Source organism: Equus quagga, chromosome 12 (assembly GCF_021613505.1).
Source record: "Equus quagga isolate Etosha38 chromosome 12, UCLA_HA_Equagga_1.0, whole genome shotgun sequence".
Classification (NCBI taxonomy): domain Eukaryota; kingdom Metazoa; phylum Chordata; class Mammalia; order Perissodactyla; family Equidae; genus Equus; species Equus quagga.
Window position 1 is genome coordinate 100,714,695 of NC_060278.1, and position 21,660 is coordinate 100,736,354.

Genomic DNA, 21,660 nt, shown 5'->3' on the forward strand with positions numbered 1-21,660 from the left:
GCGCGTCCCTTACGACAGGGACAGGCTCTGAGAAACGCGTCGTTAGGCAATGGTGTGGTTGTGCGAACGTCACAGAGCGCACTGACACAAACTAGATGGTGCAGCCCATGACACAGCTAGGCTGCATGGTGCTCATCTTACGGCAGCGCTGTCATGTATGCAGAGCTGACTGTACATGCGTTGAGTGAAACGTTGTTATGCAGCACGTGCCGACATTTAAACACAATGTCGTCCACACCATCACATCTATAGGCATCTCAGTCAGTTCAGGCTGCTGGGACAGAAGCCCCACGGACTACATGGCTTATAGACAACAGACGCTCACGTCCCACAGTTCTGGAGGCTGGAAGTCCCAGATCATGGCGCTGGCAGATTCCCCGTCTGGGGAGGACACTTCCCGTGGCAGCCAGCTGACTTTCCGCTGTGGCCTCCCACAGTGGCGGTTAGGTTCGACATACAAATCTGGGGGGGACACAGACATTCAGTGGATAGTGATGAGGATTTTAGGCTGGTTAATTTTAAAACTGCAGATGAGAAGAAGGCTCCAAGGAGTGGAATTTGCTTGCCCTTTGTTGGGAGGCATTTGCATTTGTGGGCGGAACCTCCATCTGTGGAGATGCCTCCCTCTCTGTGCCAGGGGGAAGGGGGATGGCCTTGTCTCTGGAAACTCTTAATGTGGAAGGCAAGAACTTAAGTTGGTTACTGTCTGGCAACCTCCTGTAACTGATTTAGGGTGGTGGATTCTGGCTTTTACTTAATCAGATTTGATTCTTATCTAAAAGTTGTGGGACCACCCAATGGCCAGACCCTACCTGCACTGATACCATTTTAACTTTTTTCCATGTTCTTTCCTTTGTCTTGTAAAGAGATGACTCACATACCCATGCCTTATAAAATTAGCCCTAACCCTCAACTCGGGGCAGCAGCAGCGGCTCCTCCTGCCCGTGGGCCCTGTCCCCACACAGCAGCCTGACTGCCCATGAGTCCTGTCCCCATGCTATTCCACACTATTCTCTAAATAAAAGAGCACTACCGCCAGATCTTGAGAGTCCAAGAAATCTTCCTTTTGACTCCTCGGCTCACCAACCCCGCATCATTTCGCAGCAGGCCACGGGGCAGGGCCAAGACTCGGGGGAGGCAGGTGAGACGCCCGGGGCCCCCAGGCGAGGAGCCTCCACTCCAGGGTCTCAGCAGGGCCCCTCATGGCTCTCGCTCCCAGGGCCTCTCTCCTCACTGAGTCCTGGCGCTGCCGCCTGGGCGCCCATTTGCAACTTAGGGGTCACAGAGAAAGGCGGGGAAGGACAGATGGGCAAGGTCGGGCCAGGGCGTGGACTGTGCACTTCACTTCGTGGGCACTGGGGAGCCACTGAAAAACTAACTATGAACCAGAAGGGAGGTGCCGAGAACGTGCTGAGGGAGGGCAGTGAAAGGGTGGGCTGGCCCGGGGGCGGCAGCCATGGGCTTTCCCCGAAGGCTAGGCTTGGACTAGGGAGGCGGCCACGGGAACCAAAAGGGGAGGAGGCAGTGGGCCAGGCAGCAGGGAGGGACTTGGGTTCTGGAATCAGATTGTCCGGGTTCGAGTCCTGACTCTTCCATTTACTAGTTACAACCCTAGGTGAGCACCCTGACCTCTCCGTGTCTCGTGTCTTCGTCTGTAAAATGGGCATGGAAGCAGGGCCACCACGGGCCGTGGTGGAGGGTCGGTGAGGCCATCCGCATGAAGACTTTAGAACCATGTCTGCACACAGTAGGCGCTCATGTTAGCAGAGGACTGTCACAGAGGCCAAGGGACCGCGGGATCCCCCATGCCCCGTGTGAAGGAAACACTGGAACTGGGCAGACCAGGTCACCTGGGGACCTTTCAAACCTCCCCAAACTGAGGCCACACCCCAGAACAATTGAAGCACCATCTCTGGAGTGGGGTCTGGGCATCAGTGTTTTCTGGAAGCTTCCCAGGAGTTCCCAGTGGCCCGAACTTGGGGACCATTGCTCATCCAGAACCTCGTGTGCCTTTGGCCTGAGCTGGGAGAAGCGACCTTGAACAGCACAGACAGGCAACCATGTTGTGGCTGGAGGTGAAGCTGGATGGGGTCGGGGAAGGCTGGGTGGCCTCGGGGCCCAGCTGGGGGCTACGAGGGCTGTTGGGGGCCTGCAGAGCCTGGCGGCCACCGACACCCCCACCCTGGGCTGGGACGAGCTGTCGGCCTGGCCTGCACCCGCCGAGGTGGCCGGAGCAGGAGCTCTGAGCCCGGCTTGGGCGCCAGAGGGAGCTCGCGGGGACGCGCCACGGCTCCATCCCCGAAGCTGGTTCAAACTGGTTTGGGCAGGGTGCGGCCCAGGCAGGCTGCGCTCCAGGCCTCAGGCTGGCGCTTGCCCCAGGGTCTCCTCAAGATCTGGGTCCCTGGGGCAGCGCTCTGGGACGGGCACCGAGCACCACCGAGACCCCGGAGGTTTCTAACGATTCAATCCTCTTTGTTTGAAACCATTGATTTGCCTTCCCACAAGGGTCCCTGTCTGATGCCAGCAACGAGAGGGACCCCCTGGATAGGGTTATTCTCAGACGCTGGCGCGAGGCTGAATCAACGGCAGAGCTTTTCAAAACGCACGTGCCCAGCTCCCCAAAGATTTTGAGTCAGAAAGTTGGGGTAGGGCCCTGGGCATCTGTATTTTTAGCAAAATGTTTCTAAGGTATAATCACACATTTAGAAAAAAAGACTAGAAACAAAATGACTGTTGGCTGGCCAACTTGGCCCGGGGTACGAGTCTGAGATGCTTGCGAACAAGCAGATCTGTTCCCCAGACGCCCATCCCTGGGACAGGGCCCCGGGCCATCCGCGCTTTTAGTTAATATCCCAGGCTTTCCTTTTTTTTTTTTTTTAAATGAGTCATTTGGGGCATTCGAAAAGTTTAAATATTATAAGAAACATCAGCAGAAGTATAAAACATTGCAAATACAATGGAAACCCCTGTCACATCCCTCCCAGCCTCCTCGCCCCCACCCCAAAGCCACCGCGCTCCCCAATGTGGTGTGCGTGAATTCTCATGCACAGCTTTATACTTTTACTCCATATGTCTGTATCCATAAACAATATATAGTGTGGTTTCGCATGTTTTTAAAAATCTTATGTTAGTGGCAGTGTGCCCCACAGAGCCTTCTGCAACTTGTCTCTGTTTTTTTTTCTTAGCGTTATGTCTTTGAGATGCATCCATCAGGGGAAGTTTGCTGTGCTCAGGCCCATGTGGCTCATCTGAGGTCAGCTCTGGGCTTTTCCGAGGGAGGGCCCCAGCCAGCCGGCAGGAGCCAGGGTCTGGGCGTGGTTCCTGGGTGTGTGTGTGTGAGGCGTGGAAGGGCTCTGAGCATCAGAAAAATCACGACAGAAGGGAATGGCCAAGAGCAGCTTTGGGGAGTTCCCAGCAAATCCATTTCCTACGCACCTGAGGCTCAAGTCTTTGCCAAGAATTTTCCAGAAAAGACTGGCCTGAAGGCCTGAATGTTTGGCGGGTATGTGGAGAAATTAGTAGTGGGCAGATGTGGAAGTGGGAATGGTGCAATGATGGGTTACCCAAAAAGACAGACGGAGCACGTGCTTCCCCCCTCTACCTGGGGTTGCCAGACAAAACATAAACTCAGATTTAACAGGAGAGGGGGAGGGGCGTCCTGTATGTTTATTTGCCTCCTTAAGCCTAGCCCGGTTTTTAGAAACGAATTTAACATTTTAAAAGGAAAAGTCATCAGAGGAAAAATTAGAACTCTAGGCCTCCCTATACTTCTTTACCTTTCTTAGTTTTTTCCTCATTAGCATTGCTTTACGGGGATCGCCCCACCCTCTTCAGCCTCGAAAGGGTCTAGACAGACCTCCCCCGGGCCCGTGAGGGGGTCAAATTGTGCGCGCTTAAGAATTCCCCGGGACGCTGATTTTCAAAGCTGCCCCTGGCGGAAGAGGGCCGCCACCCCGGCTTCCCTCATTTGCAGGACAACGAGATGCTGGAGTGGGACGGGCCTTGGGGCCGGGGTTTAGGTCTTTAAATGAAAGGGTCCTCTGGGATAGCCGCTCCCTATCCTCGAGGCATGCTGGAAACACCCGGGGACCTTTGAAAACTCCTGATGCCCAAGCCCCACCCCTAGAGATTCTGGCTGAAACGGCCAGGGGCGAGCCCCGGCTTCCGGGCTTGTAAAAGCTCCCCAGGGCATCCTAAAGTGCTCTGGGGACTGGGAACCTCGGCTCCGCCCGGATTCCAAGGAAAAGAGGCGGTCTATATCGGGGGTTCTCAAACTCGGCTGTATGTTGGAATCACCTGGCGAGCTTCAAAAAATACTGATGCCCAGGTCCCAACGCCCGGGACTCCGTGTGGCCCGGATTCTGGAAGTTTTAAAAGGGCCCCGGAGATTGCAATCTGCAGGCGAGTTGGAGCCGCTCTGCATTACCAGGCGGCGGAGGGCCGGGCGCAGTGAGCGCCGCGCGCCACTGGGAGGCGCTGCCCGCTCGGCCCGACGCTCCGCGAGGCGCGCACCTGCCCCGCCTCCGCCAGGCGGGCCGCGGGGCATGCAGCCGGCTGGGGGCGGGGCTCCGAGGCCGGGGCGCGGCGACAGGCTCGCGGGCAGCCTCCGACAGCTGGACCCCGCTGCGCTCCTGATGCTGCTCGTGGACGCCGACGGGCCGGAGCCCGTGCGCAGCGGGGCGCGGGAGCTCGCGCTCTTCCTGACCCCCGAGCCCGGGGCCGAGGTAGGGGACGGGGGTTGGAGGTGGGGGACGCAGGTTCGGGGTTGGGGGGCCGGGACCCGCGCGCCCTGGGGGAGGAGTGGAGGGCGCGGGCCCCCGGCGCTCTGGGCCCCGGACCCGAACCCTCGGCCTCCCCGCAGCATCCTTTCGCACCGGCGCAGCGGCCCGGGCCCAGAGTTCCCCTCCTTTGCGGAGCGGTGACTGCCTGGCGCCACCCAGAGATGCGCTGCAGGTCGCGCCGCTCCCTCCCCCAGGCGACACGGCCCCGGGGGCCCAGACTCGCCTCCCGTCCCACCCGGGGTCCCCCAGCATGGGCCGGGACGCCCGAGCGAGGCGCCCTCGCAGCGGCTGCCCTTTGCCAGGCTGGGCCCAGGGGAGGCCGACCCCCAGCCCGGCGCCTGCCCGGGCGCTCGGCCCCCTCCGCTGCGAGCCGTGCGCAGATGCCGCGGAGGAGGCGGGCGGGCCGCGCGGCGCGGGGAGGCACCGGGCCGCTGCTGCTGCCAGGACGGAGAAGACCTCGTCTCTGTCTGTACTTTCTATTTTAAAAGCACAGAATAAGAAGCAATCTAAAACTGGACCCTTTATCTTCCAGCTGAAGCCAGTCTGTTGCCACTGCCGTGAAAAAGTTACTTCCCCAAGTTCACCAGGAGTTATTTAGGGCTAGAAATTCAACTCATCCTCTCTTTAACTCACGAAAGCGGTGCAGGAGGATATGAAAGACAGGGTGGGCGCCCGCCCCCTTTTCTCTGCCATCCCGACTCTAGTTCCCAGAGAGAACCATCCTTCGCAGTGTGGTGTACATCTCTCCAACATTTAAAAATGCGTTTACGGACGGGGGTATGCGTGGGTATTAATAATAATATAATTAGTCTATAGAAGCCCGCTTGATGCCGCAGTAGTGTTCTGCAGCTTGCTTTTCTTTACTCAAAATAAGGAGTGACTGCTGGTGAGAAGGAATAAGCCTTCTTTCGGGGTGATGAGAATGTTCTGGAATTAGTGGGATGGTTGCACAACTTTGTGAATATACTGAAAACCAGTGAATTGTCCACTTTAAAAGGGTGAGTTTCAGGGTATGTCAATTATATCTCAGTTTTAACGAACGGCATGGACACATTGCCATGTCGGGATGTACCTATAAGAGCAGTTCAGTAGACATATAATCTGAGCCACGGTGTGAGCCATCCAGGTACTTTTAAATATTCCAGGAGCCACATAAAAAACGAAAAAGAGGGGCCACCCAGTCCTGTAGCAGTTATGTTCATACTGTCTGCTTTGGTAGCCTGGGGTTTGTGGGTTCGGATCCCGGGCACGGACTTAGACATCGCTCATCAAGCCGTGTTGTGGCTGCATCCCACATACAAAACAGAGGAAGATTGGCACAGGTGTTGGCTCAGCGACACTCTTCCTCAAGCAAAAAGAGGAAGATTGGCAACAGATGTTAGCTCTGGGCCAATCTTCCTCACACACACAAAAAAAACCACCCCAAAAAACCCAAAGGAAAAGAAACATGAAATTAACTTCAATATATCTTTTCCAGTTTTATTGAGATATAATTGGCATACAACAGTGTATGTTTAAGGTGTACAGCAAGTTTCAATATACTTAAAATAACAGTGTATCCAAAATATCATTTCAACCTGTAATCAATGTAAAAAAAAAATGAGACTTTTACATTTTTTTCTCTGTACTAAGTTTTCAAACTTCAGCTTTTAATATTGAACTGACAGCAGGTCTCAGTTCGGACCAGTCATGTTCTCAGCGCTCAGTAGTCCTGTGAGGCTGGTGGCTTCCCTGCTGGAGAGCGTGGGTCTTCGTCATTCTTTGCCTTCCCAGGATCCCACAATTTAATAATAATTGCTCCTATTTCCTGGGCACACACTTTTTGCCAGCCGTGTGCCGACCTGTGTTCGTGGAGTAGGTCTTTGCATCCTGGCAGGGACCCAGTGGCTAGGATTGTTCTGTCGACTTGCTCTCTTGCTCTCAGCAGCCAGATGTCCTTGTGCCCGGCGGCTAAACCTTCGCTTCATTTTGTCTCTATTAGGGACAGCCATCGAGAAGAACTGCCTGTATTGACTGCGCCTTCCCGCTCCGGGCTCTCCAGCTTACACTCGCTCGTTTGTGAGGCCTAATGAAGAGCCCAGCTCCCTGTAGCTCCGAGCGGCAGTAAAGCCACTCAGCGCGCTTGCTGGAGTTTATTTACCGAAAGCAGCAGAAACCGCCAGAGCAGAGTCACTTGCTGCTCTACTTAAAGCTTAATTCATTAGCAGGTCCCCAGCTGCCGCTGGTTGCAGATGTGCAGCTGAGCTGGAAGAGGGAGGTTTGGTTGGGGAACAGGCCTGGGCAGCAGCCCTTCTCCCAGGGCCACTTTTGGCTCTTAAAAGGAGCAATAGGAGCCTCAGGCCAGCCGCCTCCCGTCCTGGGGGGATCCCGGGGTTCCTGGCGAACTGGGCTCGCTTCGTTCAACACCTCGAACCCTGCTGTGTGCCAGGAGCTGGGGACACCATGGGCAGTGAAGCACCGGGTCTGCTCTCATGGCACCGTCAGACAGTAAGCACGGAACGCGAGTGCTGCAGAGCGCGTAACCCGGGGAGATGGGATAGAGGGTGTCTGGGAGACGAGGGGCGGGGAAGGCGTCTCTGAGAAAGCTGAGACCTGAGTGGTAACCACTGAGGGATGTGCAGGCAAGAGGAAGCACAGAGATCCGCGAGGTGAATAGCAGAGGGATGTGAGCTTGTCTGGATGTCATCAGGGAGGGCTTCCCTGAGGCAGCGTCTCTTTTTGTTGGTGAGGAAGATTGGCCCTGAGCTAACATCTGTGCCCATCTTCCTCTACTTTGTATGTGGGACGCTGTCACAGCATGGCCTGATGAGCAGTGTGTGGGTCCATGCCCAGGATCTGAACCCGTGAACTTAACCACTGTGGCACCGGGTCGGCCCCAGGCAGCTTCTTTTTAGGCTGAGCCCAGTTGACCAGGCTGAGAGGGAGGAAGAAAATATCCCAGGGGGAAGGAAGAGAACTTGCAAAGGCCCTGGGCTGGGACGAAGCAGGGTGATCTTGGGCACAGAAGAGCGGCAGGTGGAAGGGGACAGTGGAGATGTGGCTGCTGAGGAGGGCAGAAGGTGGGCACTTGGTGCCAACTCCCAGGGTCGAGGGGCCACTGAAGGGCCGCGTGCTGAGACAGGCTGGCAGGTGAGCAGTTTACCATTTCCAGGAAACTGGAACTTTGGGGGTTTCTGTCCAAACAGCTTTGTTCTGTTTGACTTTCTCTCTTTTCTGGTCAGAACTTCCTCTTTTTGGGGACGTTTCAGGGGGGTCTCAGGAAGCTGCTTCAAGATGCCAGGGAGAGAGAGCGCTTTGCCTCCTGGGGCCCCGTGACTTCTGAGGGAGGGGAGCTCAGGGCCCCCCGAATGGCTGAGCACGGACACCCACCACAGGGGACTCCTGACCAGGCCCTTTCAGGATTCCCTTCGGTTCCCATGCTGGGACGCAGGACAGGTGTGGCCCACAGAGGTGGTGAGTGGCCTCGATGGAAGGAAACGAAGGGAGCCAGCGCCTTCTCACACCCAGGGTCTTTGCTTGAGTGAGCAGAGGGTGGGGGCGGGGAAAACACCTGGGTCTTTTAACCACATGTGGGTTCCATCAGGGGTTGCAAACTGGTGGCCCTGAGTCTGAATCCCACACTCTGATGTGATTGGTTCAGTCCATATGGAGAGTTTAAAATAGAGAGTTTTCATGAAAAAGTCTGAGTTTCTTGTTTATTTAAAGTAATGGACAGTCTGGTAATCCTAGGTCGTGTTTCCTGGTTGTGGTCCCCTGCTTGCCTCAGTCCCCACTCCTCCCTATTGTCTCCCCCGAACTGAAGCTGGTATCAGTTAACATTTACCCTTGTGTTTGAACTTTTGATTTTTCTTTTGTTGTGATAAGAGGAAAGACAACTATGTCTCCAAACCACATGTCTGGACTAAAGTAGGAAAACATAAATTTGCCAAAGATGCCCTAAGTTTCAAGAAAAATGTAAAAGGGGCTGTTTCTTTGAGGGAGCAGAGAATATTCTGTTGTGTCCACCCTGCAAACACCATGTGCCTAAGGGTCCCCCTGCCCCCCAGCATGTGTCCTGCCCTTGTGACCTGCTGGCCCCGGTCGGCACTTGGGTTCGGATGTTCAGATTAGAGTCTGCGGGGGGCTGCCAGGCACGGTCTCCTCTGTCTCGAGATATGGCCCTGTGTTCACGCGGTCCTCAGACCTGCTGTGCGCGTGAGCGGCCAGCGTACCTGCCTTCAAGGCCGGGGCAGCAGGGAGCTGAGCAGACTCAGTAGTCGGGGTGACTAGAAGATGAGATGCTAGGAGACACCTGAGGGGCTGTGACAGAGACAAGCCAGAGGACGGGAAGGAACTGCCAGGCAAAGAGCTGGCGGCGTGTACTCGGCCTGAGGTGGGGAAAGATGAGGAACTGGAGGTGCCTGAGGGGGTGGACCTCAGTGATTGAGGGGGAGCGTGGGCAGGGCCAGACCAGGGCCTGGGGCCGTGAGAGCAGTCTGGATTCGACTTTAGGATCATGGATAGAAGCTATGAGCAGGGGCAAGACGTGGTCAGATTTGTGGACTTGTGGCTGCAGTGCTGGAATGTGCTGGAAGGGCTGCAGGGGCAAGAGGGAGACTTCAGATGTGGCCCTCCAGGTGGACATGGGCCGAGCTGGCCACACCCCCTGCATCAGAACTTTCAGGGGTGTGAGGAGCCAAGGCCAGTTGGCAGGGGATGCTTGGAGGGGCAGCCTTCCTTAGAAGGAAGTTCCATCTTTCTCCCCCCAGAAGCACCCAGCAGAGGAAGGAGCCATCCTTGGCTCTGAACCACCTCTTATCACAGAACATCTGTGCTTCCAGGGAGGGTCAGCCTGGAGCCTTGGCCAAAGGTCCCCAGTCTGGCTGACGCTCAGCAGCAACCAAGAAGCTTTAAAACAGACAGGTTCCCAAAGATTGGAAATGACCCCAGTGCTCATCAGCACGGGCTGGCCGCACCGCGATGCTTCTGCACAGTGGACAGCTCGCGGCTGCAGCGTGAGTCAGCTCTGAATGCACCATTCATTGCAGCCTGCAGTGCATGGCGCCAGGGGAGAAAGGCAAGATGCACAGAGGTGTGTGTGGTGTAAATAAAAGCTTAAAAGGCAAAAAAGCACCTGTTTCGTGTATCTGTAAATAAGAGATTAGGTTAAATCCATCTCTAGGGGTGGGGTGGGGTGGGTATAGCCAAGGTTGACAGAACTGATGTGGGGCGTGGTTCCCAAGAGTTGGTGTCATCTGGGGATCTTCAGAAAAACTGATGCCTGGCTCCCACCCCTGGGTGTTCTGAGTTCATTGGGGTGGGTGCCGCCGGGCACTGGGATTCTGAAAGCTATCCGGCAGAGTTTTAGGCCTGGAGGACTAGACTGATCAGTCTGTCGGAAAGTCTCCGTGGCTGCTGATCGTGGGGGCATCTGTGAGGGAGGCCCAGGCCTGGGGATCTGGACTTGTAAACACCACCCTGGAGCTCCTGCCGGCCGACCTGGTTGAGGCCCCTGACCTGACCTGGTTGGGGTCGCACAGCAGCGGTCAGTGGAGGCGGGACCTGCCCTGCTTTCTGAGTGCCCCACTTCCAGTGGCAGCCCCGTGAAGGCGGGGAACCCTCTGTCCTGCCTGCCGCTGTGTCCACAGCACCGGGGGCCGAGCGACTCCGTATGTATCTGCTGAAGAAACATCCTTTACAGATGTATGGGCCTCCCAGCCGCCTGCTCCTGCCAGGCTGAGTGCTGGGCGGACGTGGGCTCTGGAGCCACCCGGCTCGGGTTTAGATCTCGGCTCTGGGCCCCGCGTACCCTCCGTGCCTGGGCCCTGCGGTGCGGTCGGTGGTTATGGGGTTGGGTGGGATAGTCCACAGGACGCGCGTGGCGCAGGGTCTGGCCTAGCCAGCGGTTTGGGAGCATCAGCTATGGTTCTTCACTTGTTTCTTCACGGGTGTTGAGTCCCAGGTCCCAGGTGCAGACACCACAGGTGCCACGAGGTGACAGCGCCTGACGCGCTCTTGTCCTAGGGCTCTTAGTCGGGCAGGTGGGAGGGTGCAGGGGACACACGCTGACCGCTCTGTGCGGTGTTGGCAGTGGGCCGTCTCAGCCTTGCGCTGTGCTGAGGACCACGAATTTCACTCACCAGCACGGCCCCCAGAGCCCTGGGAGTCCAGTGTTAACTTTCTGACCCGCGTGCGTGAGACCAACCTAGATTTCTATTTTTGGTTTACAAAATACAGTTGCCAAGTGCACAATCCAAATGGGCCACCGGGTCTCTTAAGCTGTCCTGGCATCTGAATTTATTCCTTGGTACAAGTGTGGCAGAAATTTGGCCTGTGAGTTCTTTTAAAGTAAATTGGAGTTGGTTTTGCTTTTAAAATAAGTTTGGATTTAAAAATAAAAAATGCGTGCACATGCTCCAAAATCCGAAAGTCCCAGTGGCGACAGAGGGATGAGCGAGGCCCTCCCAGCCTGGCTCTCAGCGCCTCCTGCTCTCTGCAGAGGCCACCTCGGCTCCCGGGTCCCCAGCCCAGCAAGCACAACAGGTACTCCCCACCCCCACCCGTCACCTTCCGCTTCTGCATCAGCTTCTTTCACTCGATGTGTCTTGCAGATCTTTCCATCTGCGTTCACAGAGAGCTGCCCAATTATTTTTAGCTGAGAAACAGAACTGTCTGAATTATAATTTAGGTAACCGTTCCTCTGTCAATGGTCATCTAAGTTACGTGGGTTCTTTGCGGTCACAAAGTCTCTTGCAGTGAGTAACCCTGTACGTGCATCCTTTTGCGTTTGTGCACGTGTGTCTGCAGGATGAATGCGTGGTGGGAGAATTACTGGTCCAAGGCTGCATGCATTTTGAATTTCGGTCGCTGCTGCCAAATGAACCTTCTTAGAAGTCAGGGTCGGGGTGAGGGGCGAGTAGAGTGGTCAGCCCCTTCTGGACTCTCAAGCTTCAAGGTCAGGGGTCTCTCTGGCGCCAGGATGGGGACTCCTGTTTGCCCTGCCTTGGAGCCTGGGAGGAAGGAGTCCCGGTGTCCCCTCCTTGGGAAGCAGGCTCCCGTCTAACTGGCCAGGTCCTTCCCAGTTTGCAATTCCGCTTCCTCTTCTCAGCCCTCACGCGTGGCTGGCCCGGCTCCCGGCTCCTTCTGCGGCCATCCCGGCCCTTTCATCTGTGCATGGGCATGAGGTGACTTTCTGTGCCTGAGGTCAGGCTGGTGGAAGGGGAAACTCAGACGCCGAAAAGACCTTTCCTCTTGCTGTCCTCCGAAGGGGCCGCCAAGAGCTCTCTCAGAGAAGTGACATTCCTAACTACATGCCCCGGGTGTGGGCAGGTCCCGTGGTCCTTGGGCCGGTTTTCATCTCCCATCATGTGCTCCTGGACCCTGGCCCAGCCCGGCTGGAAGGTAGTGGGGGCAGCGGGCAGGGCAGGCAGCACTCAGTGTCAAGCTAACGTGGAAAGCGCGTCCTGGAACCTGGCGTGGCTGCAGATGGGTGTCCTCTGGCTGGCACAGTGATTGATTTAAAAAATTCCCGAGTAGTTGCCAACTTGCAAAAAGTGGGAGTTTTCACATAAAAATCCAAATGTCTGGCTTCTCTGAAAATGTTGCAACAAAAGGTACAGGTCTTCAGTAGCCCAGGGCCTGGTCTGGGCGGAATGGACCTTGTGGTTTCTAGGAGGATTTGTGTGTGTGTGTGTTGTGTGTGTGTGTGTGTGTAAACAGCATTATCGGGATATAATCCACATGCTATAATCTCCCATTTAGAGTGTACAATTTAATGGGTTTTTGGATATTCACAGTTTTGGATATTGCACAACCATCAGCCACAATCAATTTTATGACATTGCCAGTACCCTGAAAGGAAACCCTGTCCCCTTAGCTCTCACTCCCCCAAGCCCCCACTAATCTACTTTCTGTCTCCATAGATTTTTCTGCTCTGGACATTTCACGTATGTTTGTGTTTTAAGACACTGATAGGCCAGAGGTCTGAAGGCCCTATTCAGCCCACAGACAGGTTTGTCTGCCGTCATAGTGGTTTTTTTTTAAGGTTTTAGGTTAGTTTTGAACTGTTTTGAACTGGGAGAGTTGCATAAATATCTGGATCACCGTTTGTCATGAACGAAGCAGGTTTGGCAGTTCCCACCTGGCTCAATCCTCTAGAGTCAAGTAGCAGCCGCTCTCTTTAGATGGGACAAGGATTCTCTTGTTTGCCACAGTCCCCACCCCTCCCTGTTGTCTCCCTGTCTGGATGCTGAGGGTCAGTGCCATTTATTATCCTGCTTGTGCTGCTGTGTTTCTTAGAGAAAAGTAAAAGCTCTCCATCAAAAGTAGGAAACTGAAAATAAGCAGTGTGCAGAAAACGCATCTTCCACGTGGCCCACTTCCCTGGTATTCATTTCCACCTGGCTTCTGTGTCCATCTGAGTTTGAAGATGCTAGTAGGGCCCCAGTCATAGTCGTCTCCTGCCCGGGCTTAGCATCTCGCCAGGGGCACCTAGGGGGATTACTTAATTGACCCTCCTCAGCTTCTATCTCAAGACAGGGAGTCTGAGGAGTGTTTTCCCCCAATTTCCAAATGGAGAAACTGAGGCACAGAGATGGTCAGAGATGTAGTTAAGGCCGCACAGCATAAAGTGCAGGGGTGAGACTGAAAAGTAGTCTAGGCCACTCTTCTCAGGCGGCGGTTCTTCCAAGAGAGTCCCTCCCTCTCTCCTTCCTTTCCTGTAAGGAGTATTCATGGAACGCTCTATGGGTCATCTAGCTCTGGGGAACAAACTGCCCCAAACCTAGTGGCTTCAAACGACCGTTTCATGGCCGTGACTTTGCCGAGTGTGGGGCTCCTGTGAGTCGTGCTTCTGCTCGCCGGGCGTTGGCCGGGCTCGCGTGGGGCTGCCTTCACCTGGAGAGCTGGCCGACCGGGAGGTCCGACGTGGCCTCCCTCGCGGCTGGCAGTTGGTGCTGTCGGCTGGAGCTCCCAGTCCTCCACGTGGCCTCTCTCTCTCTGGGGCCCCTCTTGCCATGTGGCCTCTCAAGTGGGATTGCCTGGGCTTCACCTCCGTTGTCTTCCAAGAGAGCAAATCAGAAGCTGCAAGGTCTCTTAGGGCCCAGACCCACAGTGACAGAGCACTGCTCCCCACATATCCTATGGGTCAAAGCAAGTCGTGGACCAGCCCAGCTATAGGAGTTGGGGGAATCGATCCCACCTCTTGATGGGCAGGGTGGCAGAGTCATATTGCAGACAGGTATGTGGGATGGGAGAGAGTTGTGGGGCCGTCTTTGGAAACACAAGCACCTGCTGTGTGTCAGGCGTTGCTCTAGGCCCTGGGAATACAAAGGTGATTGAAAGACAATAAAACCCCTGCCCTCCAGGAGCTTTCCTTCTGGTGGGGGAAGATGACAGGAAACAAGATAACTAAAATATATATGATGTTAGATGGTGATAAAGGCCAAAGGGAGAAATAAATCGGGGCAGGACAGGGAGTGGTGGGGAAGCTACAAGGTCAGGGAAGGCCTCACCAAGGAGAGACATACAAGCAAAGCCTGGAAGGAAGTATGGGATGAGCTTTACCAGTAAAGGTAACAGCAGGTGCAAAGGCCCTGGGGTGAGGACATGGTTGGTGTGGTTGGTAGGAAGTGAGCAGTAGGCCATGAGGTCAGAGGAGGTGGAGGGTCTGGATGGCATAGGGCTGGGAGGCCTCTAATCAGTGTTTACTGACTGAGGCGGAGGACGGGGAGACTATTTTTTTTTAATTAAGACATAATTCATGTAAAATTCATTATTTTAAAGTATACAATTCAGTGGGTTTTAGTATATTCACTATGTTGTGCAGACATCACCATGACCTAATTCCAGAACATTTCCATCTCCCAAAAAGAAAACCCATAGCCGTTAGCAGTTATTCTCTCCCCCCTCCCCTCCCATGGCGGGAGACAACCACTAATTACTTTCTGTCTCTGTGGAGTTGCCTCTTCTGGGCCTTTCACATAAAAGGAATCGTGGGACCCCTGACCTTTGGTGCCTGGCTTCTTTCACTCAGCGTAATGTTTTCAAGGATTATCCGCGAGGCAGCACGTATCAGGACGGCGTTCCTTTTTACTGCCGAACGATATTCCCCTGTACGGATATACCATTTTGTGTCTGTCCACTCATCAGTTGATGGACATTGAGTTATTTCCACTTTTTGGCTGTTAAGAATAATGTACAAGTTTTTGTAAGAATGTATGTTTTCAATTCTTTTCGATTATATTGCTAGGTCATAGGGTAACTATGTTTAACCTTTTGAAGAACTGCCAGGCTGGTTTCCAAAGCAGCTGCACAATCTCACGCTCCCCCGGCAGGGTTTGAGGGTTCCAGTTGCTCTGCATCCTTGTCAACACTTGTCATTTCCATTTTTGTGATTGTAGCCATCCTAGTGGCCGTGTAACGGTTCAGTGGAAGATTTTGAGCTGAGAAGGGCCTTGCTTTTAACAGGATCTTTCAGAGGAGGAGGTTGACGGGGAGCAGGCTACTGCAACAGTCCCAGCAAGAGAGGATGGTGCCTTCCACAGGGGGTGGTGGCGGAAGAGGTGGAGAGAAGTGGTCGGATTGGGGATACATTTTGAAGTCAGAACCAAGAGGATTTGTGTACAGATTGGACGGAACACGGGGTGAGAAAGATGGACGAGTCAAGGATGCTTCCAGTATTTGGCCTGAGCAAGTGGACTTGTTGAGTTGGAGAAGACCCTGGCGGAGGGCCTTTCTGTGCTTCTCGTGCAGGTGCTTGGTGTGCAGGGGCCGCCGCTTTTGGTGTTTTGGCGTGCCCAGCTGGGAAGCTCGGCTTGGCACTTAGGGAGAAGCGAGGGGACGTGGAGGAAGGCGAATGCCGTGATGCGCGTGTGTTAACAAGTGTCCGCCCGCCGTCCCCGCCAGCCGCACCCTGAATGGCGCTCCAAGTGAGCATTTGCCTCCTCCCCTCCGAGTGGCACTGTTTACACCTGGGGAGCTACGGAGGATGGCGAGGCGTGTGGACTGCAGCCTGCAGGCCTCTCGTGTCTGAGGCCGCTTAGGGGATTATCGTGAAAGAGAATTGCCCTGTGGATGGTTGTGGGCGTGGGGGGGCTGATCCCGAATGGCTCCCTGGTGGTTGGGACTGTCCTGGGCTTGTTACTCCTTTAGCTGACCAGACAGTCAGCAAATGCTTCCTTCGCTCCCTCCTGCTTTGGGGCGCTGCCCTGGATGCCAGGAGGGCGGGTAGGAGAGAGACCATAGCTGACAGGCAGCATAAGGGGACACGTTTCCCTTCCCCAGAGAGCATCCTGGTTGGTTACAGTCTTCAGTTCTGGAGTCAGAATGCTCAGGGTCGAATCCTGGCTCCTGTATTTATTAGCTGTGTGACCTTGAGCGAGTGACTTAAAGTCTCTGGTCCTCTGTTTCTTTTTTTTCTTTTTTTTTTTATTGAGTTATTGATAGGTTACAATCTTGTGAAATTTCAGTTGTACGCTAATGTTTGTCAGTCACGTTGTAGGTGCACCACTTCACCCTTTGTGCCCACCCTCCACCCCACCTTTCCCCTGGTATCCACTAAACTGTTCTTAGTCCATAATTTTAAATTCCTCATATGAGTGGAGTCATACACAGATTATCCTTCTCTCGCTGGCTTATTTCACTTAACATAATTCTCTCAAGGTCCATCCATGTTATTGCAAATGGAATGATTTTGTTCTGTTTTGCAGCTGAGTCGTATTCCGTTGTATATATGTACCACATCTTCTGTATCCATTCGTCTGTTGCTGGGCACTTAGGTTGCTTCCACGTCTTGGCTATTGTAAACAGTGCTGCAATAAACATTGGGGTGCACAGGACTTTTGGGATTGCTGACTTCAAGCTCTGTGGATAAATACCCAGTAGTGGGATGGCTGGATCGTATGGTAGTTCTATTTTTAATTTTTTGAGGAATCTCCATACTGTTTTCCATAGTGGCTGCATCTGGTCCTCTGTTTCTAACAAGCCTGCCCAATGGGTGTGGCGGTTCCTGTCACAGGTGCGCCAACCAAAAAGCAGAAGTTACGCCCTCGGGTTAAGGTCACGGGGCTGGCAACAGAGAAGATGGATTCGAACCTGGGACTGGCGTCCTTCCTGTGCTCGCCGGGATAGGCTGAGATGCGCTTCCCGTGTGCAGGGAGCTCCAGGCCCGTCTTGGGAAGGAGGCAGCCCGTCCACCGGGGCGCGGCTATTGTGTCCCTCCTGCAGGGGACCTTCCTAAGCATCTTTGGAGCGGGGGCCAGGCTCTTGATGCCCGCCCTCTGCACTCTCCATCCCCCATCTCTGTCGCTTTCCTCTGGATCAGAAGGAACGACCCCCTTCCCGCCTCCCGCCTCAGTGGCCTCCTGGCTTCTTCTCGCTCTCTTAGTGCATTAAGGACATTCTTTACCAGGATTTCACTTTCTGGGGTGGGAGGACTTCCTGTGTGTTTGCCAGGGCCCCCTCCACTGTGGTCCCCTTCTCCCGTCCACCTCCCCCGTTCAGGCACAGAAATAGGCCCAGCTGTGAACTGAAGGTTGCAGAGTTTAAAATTGCAACTTGGTACTATTTATACTCCAGCCGGAAAGATGTTTTTTTGCTCAGTCCTTCTTGTGGCGGTGGCGCCGGCTCACGCTGCAGGCAGTGGGCTCTGGCGCTGTGTAAACACTTCTCCGGGCACAAGTGGGTGTGGGGAGCGTTCAGGTGCGGGCGGGGGTACCAGGCCTGCCCAGAAAGATCTAGCATCGCCTCCCTGGAGCACGACGGTGTGGCCTGGTGAGCCAGAGAAAGTGGTTCACTTTCTAGGAGAACTTTCTTCCTTAGATGCCTGATAATTAAGAAAAACCCAGGTATTTTATAAGTCATAAAACCAGTACATACTTGAGGGGGAAAAGGTTCAAACTAATTTTCACACAAGTGATTAAAGCAGGGATTATAAACTGGCAGACCCTTTCGAGTTCGTGTTTTGCTTGGCCCGTGAAGCATTAAAAAAATTCTTTTTGAATTGGTGCCACTATTTAAAAATTGGGACATTTCCCATAAAGTTAGAATTTCTGGCTTCTCTTGAGAAATGGAAGGCTCTGGCAGGCCCGTGCTTCCTGACGGCTGCTGCTGGCTGGCTGCTGAGGACGGGGTGGGCACTTTTCGGGCCACTGTGAGCCCCAGTGGCCTGCGTCTCATTACCTTACTGCCGAGCCCTGATGCATTTTGAATTTGGGACCCTTCCATGACATAAGCGTTCAGGTCTCCCTTGTGAGACCCCATGGCCCATTCCTGCTTCTCAGGGCTATGTAGGCACTCTCAGGAGGGTTTCCAGATAAATTGTAGGTTGCTCAGCTAAATTTGAATTTCAGATAAATAATAACTTTTTAGTATGAGCAGTCCGCTAACTATTAGCAGTTGGGTGCATGTCATTCCCCGCCTTCCTCTGTCGACCCACGCGCAGGTCTGCTGTTGTCACAAGGATGGCTTATATTCTTCATCTTCAGCTGGCGTCTCCTCCCAGCGGGCTTCTCAGGAGGCACCCTGCTCAGTGTCTCTATGAGGCCTTACACTCAAACCTGCAAAGAATCCTGGCCCCACCACTTCTTAGCTGTGCGACCTTGAGCAGGTTACCTCGCCTCCCTGAGCCTCAGTTTCCTCAGCTGAACAACGGGGATGATAAGGGCAACGTTGTTATTTCCCGTTCATATTTGTTTATCTTATCGTCTGTTTTGAACGCTGCATCGCGTGGAGGGACCACGGTGGCTCTAACCCATCCTGTGTCCACGGGCCTCAAGATTGCCACCCGCCCATCGCTGTTTCCAGTGAGGCTGCGAGAGGGTTTGAAAGGGAAGGAAGTCTAGAGGGAACTGGGCCGATAATCCCAAGATTTAGTTTGCTGTAGGAAAAAAAGAAGGGCGTTTGTCTCCCTGGAAACCACTTGCTAATCTGGGGGATATTGTCTCTTTCCAGGCGAAGGAGGTGGAGGAGACCATCGAGGGCATGCTGCTCAGGCTGGAGGAGTTCTGCAGCCTCGCGGACATGGTGAGTGGCGCCTGGGGCGAGGCTGGACTCCAGGCCCTTCCTGGAGTTCTCTGGGGAGGCCATCTTGGTGGGGATTTAGCAACCAGCAGGGATGGGCAGCGGCCAGCGGGGAGGGGAACCCCGCCGCTCCCTCTCCCTCCCCCCTCTCCCCCTCTCTCTGTCCCCGTCTCCCGCTCTCTCCCTCTCTCCCCACACCAAGCCTTCCTGAGGCGGCCATCTTGATAACGCCCTTCCCCCAGATGGTTTTATTCCACCGAGGAGCCGGGCATGGGCCACCAGGTGGCACTCTCGGCACCGATGAGGGAGCCGCTCAGCGGGGATGCGAAGACTATATTTAACTTTCCTGGCTCTGTGCAGTTCACCAGGCAAACATGGAGACAGCAGGAAATGGCTTCAGGCCTTCAGGCCTAGGAGGAGCCTCTGGGCCAGGCCGAGGCGGGTGGCGGGCTTGAGCCCTTGGCTCCTTCCTGAGTCCTGTGCGCTCTCCCTTTTGCCTCCCACCCTGTTTTGTGGGATCAAATCCCCTTGACTAGGGAAGAACATGGAAGATTGTACCTTAGGCCCAGAAGACAAGCTCTCCACTCTGAATTCTCTAGAAATCTCCTCTAGATCCTTGTGTCCCCAAGATTGTTGCCAAACAGCTGTGGGGCCCCCCAGGAGCAATGATGGAATTTTCTGGAAGTTCCCAAGCTTATTAAAAGCAAACAAGCAACCAGGGTCTGAGGCTTCTGCCTGGAGGCCCAAAGGGTAATGCTCCGTATTGTGAGCAGGCCCTGCCTTTCCCTGGACCGGGGGAGGCCTGCCCGGTGGTGTAGATTTGTGTTCCTGCGAAGCAAGTGTCTGGAGAGGCGTTGGGGAGAGCCCGCGGCAGTAACAGCAACGGTAACCCCCCATGTTTATTAAACACCTACTTTGTAGCAGCAACCATACAAATTGTGTTTCCTGTATCATCTCGCTTCCCCTGGAAGCGACCCAACACGATGGGCACCAGGTCGTCCCCCGCATTCAGCAGACCTTTGAGCACCTACCTGTGCCAGCCTCTGCGGCTCAGCAGAGAACGAGACAGAAACCTTCCCACGAGGACTGACCTGTGTGTGCTTCTCTCTTGAGAGCCAACTTTTTAGTTCAGATGTGGGTGCAGGTGGGAGCTGGGAGATGAGCCCCACTCTGAATGCCTGGATAGTCCTTTCTTCCTCACCAGACATTGGGCACCCTCTGCCTGGGTCCTGTGGGGAGCCTGAGGCTGCAGAGGGAGGCCGACACCCGTCTGTTGGGGGGGCCCTGACTTGTGTACCGGTCGCTGTCACCCAGTGTTGAAGTGCCGTCGTAAGGTGTGTTCAAGGTGCAAAGGGGGCTGCAGAGGTTTTGAAAAGGGAAACAGGGTCTAGAAGGAACTGGGCTCATAATCCTAATACTTAGTTTGCTTTAAAAAAAAGAATGAAGAGCAGAGGCGTTCAGCTCTGCCTGGGAAACGGGGAAGGCTTGCAGAACAGGTGGTGATTAATTTGGAGCTTGAAGGAGGAACAGAAAGAATTCAGCTACTGGGGAGGGCGGGGGTCCAGGCAGAGGACCGGCCTGTGGGGATCAGTGTGCCGGGCGCCGTGTGGACTGCAAGGACCCACAGGCAGGGGTGGATTTGGAAGATGGTGTGGACAGCTGATCCAGAGACGTTTTTGTTCTCCAGTCCCAGGGCATCCTCCTCCTGTGAAAGGAGACCCACTGCCTGCCTGAGAGGAGGGCGTGGGGCCCGACTCAGCTTGGCTGGGCAGAGAGGGGCCCAGGCCGCCCTTGCCCTGAAAACTGCCGGGGCTTCCCACGGTGGGAACGCCCAAGACTGCTGGCAGCATCACGAAGGTCCTCTCCGAACTCGAAGCCTGGAGATGCATTTATGCAAAGATTTTAATACTGAGGTCACACACACATGACCCACCATGAGCCCAGTCCTGCCGTCCTGCCTGCAGATGTATTGGATGTTTGTGGGAACAAAAAAGAAATTAGCTGCTGACATTTACAGAGTGTCATGCGAGAAAATCTGGATTTCTGGCTTCTCTTGGAAAAGCAAAGACCTGGCCCCCTTTAGGTGCTCTTTCCCACCTGACCAGTATCAGCAGGAGCTGCGTAGTGGCCACCCCCTGTGGACAGCGTGTGTGTTCTCCAGCCTGTCGCCATCCCCACTGCTCCCCGTGGGAGCCTCCCCAACTGCCGGGGGCATCCGTCACTTGCTCGCCTGCTCTGTGGTGGCGCGTGTGTCTCTGTACTCTGGGCCCTACTGAAAGTGGGCGAGTAAAACCATGTCAAGAGGCTCCCGTGTTTCAGGAAATGGAAGAGACTGCGCTTCCCGTCGAAGTGAAGACTGTTTTGATGTTTATAAGCAAATGAGCGTGTCTGCATTGATAGAAGGCGCCTGGTGCGATGCTGTTGGGCCCCTGGAGGCATTTTGAGCCTGCAGCCCCTGCAGCGATGCGCTGTGCTGAGGCCCTGTAGAAGATGGAGAGAAGTCCTCTCGGCCTCAACAACTGATGCTCAGCTTGCCCACGGTGTCCACACCCGGGTGTCGTGGGCTCCGCGGCACAGAGAGGGGTGTCCAGCTGTCAGCCTTGTCTTGGGACCTCTTTTCTCTTGTGATCCAAGCTGGGGATAAGTGGGGACTCGGGGGGGCAGGTGTTGTCATGCCATAGATCACTGTCCCCGGGTCCCTGCCGTGGCCTTTGGACACACTAATCAAGATGGAGGTCCGAGAGGCTGGGATCCCTGCTGCGTGGTCCAGAGGGAAGCTGTTTCATCTCTGACAGGGTCAGCCTGCTAGAAAGGAGAGTCCAGCCTCCTGTCTGATGTGTTCACTCCTCTGCCAGCCTGTCCTTGATTACTTTCTGTGACG

General features: G+C 54.7%; 1 protein-coding gene across 2 annotated transcripts in view; it reads left to right on the forward strand.

The window, feature by feature from the left end:
* The first annotated feature begins 4,544 nt into the window (after positions 1 to 4,544).
* BCAS4 (breast carcinoma amplified sequence 4) overlaps positions 4,545 to 21,660 on the forward strand; it is a 57,316-nt gene continuing 40,200 nt past the window's right edge. For both annotated transcript variants that reach the window (XM_046678198.1, XM_046678199.1), the window contains exons 1-2: positions 4,545 to 4,724; positions 18,711 to 18,782. In XM_046678198.1, coding sequence (XP_046534154.1) covers positions 4,545 to 4,724; positions 18,711 to 18,782 — 252 coding nt within the window. The remainder of the gene's footprint in view (positions 4,725 to 18,710; positions 18,783 to 21,660) is intronic.